Source organism: Bufo bufo, chromosome 2 (assembly GCF_905171765.1).
Source record: "Bufo bufo chromosome 2, aBufBuf1.1, whole genome shotgun sequence".
Taxonomy (NCBI): domain Eukaryota; kingdom Metazoa; phylum Chordata; class Amphibia; order Anura; family Bufonidae; genus Bufo; species Bufo bufo.
In genome coordinates this window covers 164,884,789-164,894,009 of record NC_053390.1, presented here as the reverse complement: position 1 = coordinate 164,894,009, position 9,221 = coordinate 164,884,789, and the positions used below count along the sequence as shown (strand labels likewise).

The 9,221-nt window shown below is 46.0% G+C and overlaps 1 protein-coding gene across 1 annotated transcript; it reads right to left on the bottom strand.

Annotated features, from left to right (window-relative positions):
* Positions 1-5,479: 5,479 nt before the first annotated feature.
* ENKD1 (enkurin domain containing 1) lies at positions 5,480-7,993 on the bottom strand. The gene has a single exon (XM_040421622.1). The coding sequence runs from the start codon at positions 7,898-7,900 to the stop codon at positions 6,824-6,826; it is 1,077 nt and encodes a 358-aa protein (XP_040277556.1). The 5' UTR covers positions 7,901-7,993; the 3' UTR covers positions 5,480-6,823.
* Positions 7,994-9,221: the final 1,228 nt, after the last annotated feature.

The window sequence follows — 9,221 nt, the reverse complement described above, 5'->3', positions numbered from 1 at the left end:
TGGGTCAAAACACCACACCGGACGAAGAAGTAGAGGGAACAAGGCCTGAAAGCTAGGGAAGAAAGAAGGACACCTCCTAGTCAAATCCCTAGTCACAGTCCTGACTGGCTATCAGTATGAACAGACCCCAAAGGTAGGCGAGTTCATACGCAGGAGTACCTAGAGTCCTAACTCACCCTATAAGACCGTGGCAATAGTGACAGGACTGAGACTACCTGTTCCTCCAGAAAGGAAGGACGACCAGGAGTCTCTCTTAGGCCTACAACAAAGGGCAGGGGGAAAACAACACACAGGTAAACCAAAACTAAATGCAAAAGGGAAAGGAAACTTAACTTTCCAGTAGCTATGGCAGCAACAGGAACTCAGCCGAGAACCAAACACCAGCAGATCACAGATAACACTGAAGCTATAAACCGCACAGCATTCTGGGAGAAGCAACTATAAATAAGGAAAGTTAAATGACCACAATAGCAACACCTGGAGGAGAGTTGTGGCCAGCATCAGAAACAACACAGACGCCTATTGATCCACAAGGAAACCTGTCAGATCAAAGCACTTGCTGCCAGTCTCACAGATCTTCTGTCACCCACTGTCGTGGGGATGTCCGTATGTCTTGGTACGTCCGTGACAGTGTTTCTGAGGAAATTCTAGCCAAGACTGATATATCACATGGGCCTTTGGAAAAAGCGGAGCTGAATTCAAAATGGCACATTTCAAAATGGCTGCCAAAAACAGTTCCACCACCAAATAACGCAGCCTCTCTCCCAATGAATAGTTTCACATACAAGATTAGAAGGGTGTGTCCAAACTTTTGCCTCAAATTGTATATCTATCTAAAAATAATCAAAGAATGAACCAGCACCTCCAGGTGGATAGCAGGTGCAAGCTACCATGGCAATTATATGTGTAGAACTAGAAGTAGCAGCACTATATGCACTAAGACACACGTAAACGGTGAATATGTGAAAAAAGTAAAATGCATGACTGCTATACTTACTATTAGACAGAGTAGAAGCTCTTAGCGCATATTATTGATCAGCTATATGTCGGGCCCATCTACCAATCGACAAGGTGGCTTCTAACAGACGGGACCTACTCTAACACATGGTTGCATCCTACAAGATTCTGGGTCAAAGAGGCATCCAGCTATTGTGATATTCCTGATTAAAAGCACATATAGGGGAACAGGCATCCTCCTCTGTGAACCTAGCACGAACCCCCCCCCCCCCATCTGGTGCTTTTTTATATCACAATAGCTGGACGCTCCTTTGACCTAGAATCTTGTAGGATACAACCATGTGTTAGAGTAGGTCCCGTCTGTTAGAAGCCACCTTGTCGATTGGTAGATGGGCCCGACATATACAGTCATGTGAAAAAATTAGGACACCCTTTGAAAGCATGTGGTTTTTTGTAACATTTTTAATAAATGGTTATTTCATCTCCGTTTCAACAATACAGAGAGATTAAAGTAATCCAACTAAACAAAGAAAACTGAAGAAAAGTCTTTTCAAGATCTTCTGTAAATGTCATTCTACAAAAATGCCTATTCTAACTGAGGAAAAAGATAGGACACCCTCACATGTATTCCCTCTTAAATTGGCTCAGATCTCACACAGGTATATCACACCAGGTGCACATAATTAGTAGATCGTTACTCTGCATGTTGAATGAGGCTTGCCCTATTTAAACCTCAGACATTTAGTTTGGTGTGCTCCTGACTGTTGAAGTGAGAGTGAGCACCATGGTGAGAGCAAAAGAGCTGTCAGAGGACTTCAGAAAAAAGATTGTAGCAGCCTATGAGTCTGGGAAGGGATTTAAAAAGATCTCAAAAGATTTTGAAATCAGCCATTCCACTGTCCGGAAGATAGTCTACAAGTGGAGGGCTTTCAAAACAACTGCCAACATGCCCAGGACTGGTCGCCCCAGCAAGTTCACCCCAAGAGCAGACCGCAAGATGCTAAAAGAGGTATCCAAAAACCCTAAAGTGTCATCTCGAGAACTACAGCAGGCTCTGGCTACTGTTGATGTAGAAGTACATGCCTCTACAATCAGAAAGAGACTGTACAAGTTTAACTTGCATGGGAGGTGTGCAAGGAGGAAACCTTTGCTTTCCAAGAGAAACATCGAGGCCAGACTGACATTTGCCAGCGATAAAGTTGACAAAGACCAGGACTTCTGGAATAATGTTCTTTGGACAGATGAGTCCAAAATTGAATTATTTGGACACAACAGCAGAGGACATGTTTGGCGTAAACCAAACACAGCATTCCAAGAAAAGAACCTCATACCAACTGTGAAGCATGGAGGTGGAAGTGTCATGGTTTGGGGCTGCTTTGCTGCAGCAGGACCTGGTCAGCTCACCATCATAGAATCCACGATGAATTCTACTGTGTATCAGAAGGTGCTTGAAGAACATGTGAGACCATCAGTTAGAAAATTAAAGCTGAAGCGGAACTGGACCATGCAACATGACAATGACCCAAAACATACTAGTAAATCAACCAAAGATTGGCTGAAAAAGAAGAAATGGAGAGTCCTGGAATGGCCAAGTCAAAGTCCAGATTTGAATCCCATTGAGATGCTGTGGGGTGACTTGAAAAGGGCTGTACGTGCAAGAAACCCCTCAAACATCTCACAGCTGAAAAAGTTCTGCATTGAGGAGTGGGGTAAAATTTCCTCAGACCGATGTCGAAGACTGGTAGATGGCTACAAGAACCGTCTCACTGCAGTTATTTCAGCCAAAGGAGGTAACACTCGCTATTAGGGGCAAGGGTGTCCTATCTTTTTCCTCAGTTAGAATAGGCATTTTTGTAGAATGACATTTACAGAAGATCTTGAAAAGACTTTTCTTCAGTTTTCTTTGTTTAGTCGGATTACTTTAATCTCTCTGTATTGTTGAAACGGAGATGAAATAACCATTTATTAAAAATGTTACAAAAAACCACATGCTTTCAAAGGGTGTCCTAATTTTTTCACATGACTGTAGCTGATCAATAATATGCGCTAAGAGCTTCTACTCTGTCTAATAGTAAGTATAGCAGTCATGCATTTTACTTTTTTCACATATTCACCGTTTACTTGTGTCTTAGTGCATATAGTGCTGCTACTGCTATCTATCCTGAGGTCTACGGTTGTCACAATTAGGGATCGACCGATATTGATTTTTTTTAGAGCAGATACCGATAATCAGTGAACTTTCAGGCCGATAGTTGATAATTTTAACCGATATTTAATATATTATAATATATAATTATATTAGTTTGTAGTCACTTGAGGTGGTGGAAATTTGCATTTGGCGCTAGTATATTATAAATGTACGGTAAATTATAAATTAATAAAGCCCTTAGTTGGTAGTCAATTTATAATTTACATTTATAATATACTAGTACCAAATGCCAATTTCCACACCATCCCCCTCCCTTCTCACTGACTTTATTAACCCCTATCAGCCCTCAGATGAATAAAATAAAACAACTCCTCACCTCTCCTGCGCCACGGCTCCTCTTCCTCTCCGGGTCCGGTGTCGCGCTCCCCTGTGTTCTCCTGCCCGCGCTGCACTGTCATCTGACAGCGTGCAGCGTCAGGTCATAGTGTGCGCACTACGTCCTGGCACTGTACGGGGTCAGGACAGTGCTGCGCGGGTCCCATAAAAGAAGTCCAGGGAGGGTGAGTATCGAAAGCGCTAGTTGCGCTTCTTCCCTGCTCCCAGCACCCGATGCATACTAGTGAGCGCCTCCATAAGCGCTCACTAGTATTCGCTTTATGCACATTTCGGCAAAGTTAGATGCCGATAATGTGCAAAATCCTTAATATCGTCTGATAATATCGGTACTTCCGATAATCGGTCGATCCCTAGTCACAATATCAGAATTTGGACTTCGATTTCAATACCAAGTAAAGTATCATGGTATGAAATACCAAATCGATGTTTCAGAAAAAAACAATAATGGCAACATTGGGGTTAATGAGTCACCTTAACCCCAATTTTCCTCTATGCTGTAGGCTAGCCGCAGTCATCAGATAGGCCCCTTTCATACGAGTGAGTTTTCCGCGCGGGTGCAATGCGTGACGTGAACGCATAGCACCCGCACTGAATCCTGACCCATTCATTTCAATGGGTCTGTGTACATGAGCATTGTTTTTCACGCATCAGTTCTGCGTTGCGTGAAAATTCGCAGCATGTTCTATATTCTGCATTTTTCACGCAGCCCTGGCCCCATAGAAGTGAATGGGGCTTCAGTGAAAAACGCATTGCATCCGCAAGCAAGTGCGATGCGTTTTTCACTGATGGTTTCTAAGAGATGTTGTTTGTAAACCTTCCGTTTTTTTATCACGTCCGTGAAAAACGCATCAAAACGCATTGGACCCGCTCTGAAAAAACTGAACGCAATCGCAGACAAAACTGACTGAACTTGCTTGCAAAATAGTGCGAGTTTCACTGAAGCATCCGGACCTAATCCGTCACACTCGTGTGAAAGGGGCCATAGAAGCGGAGCCCTCCGCTCACACCAACTATTTTTTACCTTCCCTCCCTGAGTCAGGGATACGGTGGCCACTTTCATAACTCCAAAAAGGAGGACATCAACCCTCCCCACCCCCTAAAGGGAGGCCATCATACCTGGGACAATAAGCAATATACATCCTCATATAGAATACCCTTATATAATATCCATCATCGGAGGCCTTCCATCCTCTGCCAGTGGTCCACAGTGAGTCCTTTGGAAGGTGAATGCTGGACGGTGGCCCCACTAGCACTGCATGGATCTCTGCCAGCCCCATGAACTCCTTGTCACACCTGTCACCTGCTCGTGAGGTAATCTCTGCATAAAACTACAAAAAAAGCATCTGCATCGACTCCTCCATATGTTACTGGACAGGGCGATGACGTCATCACAGGTCCTTTATCCTATGAGCATCCGTGATTCCAATGAGCAGACAGCGCAGTCACTGACACTCCGATTCTCCACCCTCTAAGACTCTTACCCCTCAGAGTTTTCATTGGTGGCAGTGCCGGTGTAACATTATATTTCCCTACCTCGTGAGATTTCCCTACCCTCGTCACTTCCGGTCGCACCGGACAGGACGTGAGGAGGTGTGCCGCACCGCGCACAACGACGGGGTAGGGAAATTTCACAGCAGAGTGTGCATGCGCCGGGAGCCTCACCAGCAGTTAGGGAAGGAAAAATTACGGGCCAGTGCTTCTTCCCTACCCTAACTGCTAGCGAGGCTCCCGACGCATGCGCACTCTGCTGTGAAATTTCCCTATCCCGTAGTGGCGCATGCGCACTCTGCTGTGAAATTTCCCTACCCTGTTGTTGTGCGCCTGCGCGGCACACCTTCTCACGTCATGTCTGGTGCGACCGGAAGCGACGAGGGTAGGAAAATCTCACAAGGTAGGGAAATATAACGTTACACCGGCCACATCGCAGTGGGAAGGAAGTAGTACGCACTCCTTCCTTCTCCACTGCGTTGTGCGCACACCATGTTCTCTAATCAAAACTGCTGCGACTCTGCGCAATACCGGTGACAAGTATCAAAAAACTGTCAGTATTGAAACGGGCATCAAAGTATTAAATAGGTATCGATACCCAATGCAACCCTACTGAGGTCTATATATTTTTCATTGTATGGAACAGTGAAGTCTACTACGCTAGTCTACATTGCAAAAAAAGTATACTAATGCAGGCATGCTCAACCTGCGGCCCTCCAGCTGTTGCAAAACTACAACTCCCAGCATGCCCGAACAGCCTACAGCAGGGCATTGTGGGAGTTGTAGCTTTACAACAGCTGGAGGGCCGCAGGTTGAGCATGCCTGTACTAATGTATACCAAGCAGTGGAAGCCAAAAGGACACTACTTTGCTCTTTGTAGGGCGTAAGGAGTCTTAGGCTACATTCAGATCCGGAAGGATGTTGGCAGAGGCATAGCCGGATAATGCTGGGAAGCTCCGGATCCCTATTGACTACAATGGGATCTGTCCGCTTTCCAGCATAAACGCTGGCTTTCGGCCGGATGCCCATCAGACGGCATTGTAGTCTATGGGGGATCCAGTGCTTCCTGGCATTATCCTTCTATGCTCGATACGGTGAACTCCAACAAGCTATTCCTCTGCCTGAACAGCCTGCCGGATTTCACAACACTACTGTGAACGTAGCCTAATCTATATGTCTATATGCTTAGTTTATACACAAGGAGCCTGTCCTGGGGTATATGCCAAGGGTACAGCCATAATGTGATGTCACTCTTACATTTATGCCAGGAAATTAAAGGGGTCATCCAGGTTTTTGATATTTATGGCCTATCCTCAGATCAGCAGGGGTCTGACTCCTGGCACCCCCGTCGAGCAGCTGTTTGACGAGGCCGAAGTACTCATTGCATGCTGAGGTCTCTTCCTAGGCCAGTGATGTCACGTTCGTTGGTCACATGGTCTTGGCACAGCTCAGTCCCATTCAAGTGGAGGATAGGTCATCAATATTAAAAACCCTGGAAAATCCCTTTAAACGAAGCAGCTCAATCATACAATGTCATAGGGTATAGAAACGATACGGCTCATTGGAGTGCAGAATTAGGTTTAATAGTCATGCACGCACCATGATTCATACATTTCATAGCTTTTCATTTTATATTAAAATATTAAAAAGAGTAAAATAAATAATCTAGATTCCAGCAGCCCACAACATAAAAAGCACACGCAAATCTCCCTCCAGATGTGGCAGCAGATCAGTTCTGTATAAAAACCCGTCTCCGGTAGACTAGTCCAGCAGGAGAGTCCTCCAAGAACTCCACAAGAAGTGGTGGGGTTATGGGGAAATTAGAAGACATCTTTACGAGTCTATCTTAATGAAGACCTTGGGGCGAGAAAATACTTTAATGGCTTCCTCCATCTCGGACAGCTTCTTCTCCAGCTCAGTGCGTCGGTTCTGGATGCTGAAGTTGTCTGCTCGGACTGGAAGCCTCAGTAGCTCCTTCAGCAGCTGGTCCTGGGTCTGCTTGATTTTATTGAGCGTCTCCTGACGTTCAGGTTCTGGCATCATGGTGTGTCCCGGTGGGAGCGATGGGTCGGGAGCCTGCTTCTTACGTTCCTCTTGCTCTTTCCTCCATTGCTCTTTAAGGTCCAGGAGGTACTGAGGGACATGTCCTTTCTGCTTGGAGTCATACTCCTTCTGCTGTTGCTGCTTCTCCTGCAGGACCTCGTTTAGGTTTAGCAGGGAGCGGGATCGCCTCATCTGGGTCTTCTTCACATTTCTTGCATTGTGGGCTATGAAGTCAATGCTGGAACCCTGGATCTGCATCTCATGGCAGGCGGTGGTGGGCCTACTGGGCGCTGGTGAAAGGCATCTCTTAGGCGGTAGCCCTGCGCCACACCGGGTATGAGACTTTAGGAAGTTTGCCTGTACCGCCCTGGGAGGGAATGGCTGCTCCTGCAGTTTGGCTTTCACCTTGGACTCCACCTGTTCGTATTTGGGCGACTTCCACAAAGCTTTGATGGGTTTAGGAGCCCCCTGTACCTTCTCCATCTCCTTCTCTTTACACCGCTTCTGGATCTCCCTCATCCGCTGCACATTCTCTTTACCATGGTCTTTGTTTTTTTTGGGAGGGGGCGATGCTGTATGGAGAGAGATACCCTCCAGCTTCAGGAGAACACCCACTGTGCCACTCTGCCCCCTTTCCAAGATGTCCCTGGCATTGGGGCGTACTCTGGGTATGGGGCTGGCGGGCCTGGCACTGTAACAAGCTGGATATAAGGTGGGATCTGGATGCAACGGTCCTGACAGAAAGTCCAGCTTGACATCAGTCCCCTCCAGCCGACCCCGAGCTGAGGCCGGCCTTCTGTAGTAATCCGGGAACAGAGTGGGGTCGGGGGGGATCGGCCCGGATATTCTGGATGCGCCTTCACACATGTTGTCTCTAAACCCGGCTCTGTCCTTACCGATCCGTGCCGCTCATTACACCCTCGGCGCCGCCATCAAAACGGGACTGGCGCTTCCAGTTGACACGCCAAGCTTATCGCTTAGCAACGGCAACTTCCGCTTCCGCCGCCGAGGGCTTCTGGGAGTTGTAGTCATGAAGGCATAGCGATGACGCGTGCACTGCCTGAGAATTCAGCGCTGTATGAGGATTGTGTGAATGGCCTCTTATGAGGGACTTCCTGCATGTGATGACAAGATTAATATGTACTTATTTTCAAACCTTTTTATGGAGACTTGTCTATTTTAAAGGCAATGTGGGAGGGAATTACAGTGCATCTCTGGTGTGCTGCCTCTGTCAATAATATATACCCTGATATAATGAGGCCTTTACAGCAGTCAGTATTCTGAGGTTGCCACATTTTTCACCAAAAGTACGTCAGGGTTTACAAGGGAGGCTTTAAGGACCTGTCACCACTCCTGACATGACAGTTTTCCTCATGTAATAATTCTGGAGCATCTATTCTTATGGCTCTATGTTGTGTCATTCCTTTATTATTCCTTCTAGAAGTTATGAAAGAATTGCTAGCAGTCTGCAGTAAGGGTACAGAGGGGTGTTACCAGCTGGAGGTTGTGTCCCTGCACAGACTCACTCTATCCAATCAGTGCTGCCATTGTCAGACTGTGCAGGTATACCGCGGCCGTTTGCCTTCACCCCCCTGTGGGAGAATGGGGGGCTAGAGGAATTCTTTAAAATTACAGACTTTGGTTACTGGGCACGTAAGCGTATTAATAGGGTGTCGCACCTTTTTTATTTGGGCCATTTTAAATCATTTTCAGAATTTGGTTTTACAGACACACCATTAGACTTATTTATGTATACACGTTTAAAACACATATTTGAAGCCGCTAGGAATAGGGGCCGTATTCACCCAAGCGAGAATATTTTTTTTGATTATTGTGACGCCCAGAAGTATGAAAAAGCGAAGTTATCTAGATTATATGCTAAACTCCGAACAGCATTAGCAACTGTAACACATTTTAAAAGCCCAAGTAAGTGGGAGCAAGAGCTGAATTGTTCTCCACTGCAATGGTCCACTATTTATAGGAATGTGAGAAAGGCGACAGTTTCTAGTGCTCATAGACTAATCCAATTCAAGATCCTTCATCGACTGTACTATACCCCTAAAATTCAAGGAAAATTTCCCCAAAATAGGGCCCGGGATTGTTGCTGCCCTAAATGTGGATATGTTAATGCGGACTATGTCCATCTGATTTGGAGCTGCAGTAAATTAAAAAAATACTGGGATGAGGT

What these genes read in the sequence shown, in the direction of transcription:
- ENKD1 (XM_040421622.1), bottom strand. Translation starts at nt 7,900, where the DNA reads ATGTGTGAAGGCGCATCCAGAATATCCGGGCCGATCCCCCCCGACCCC.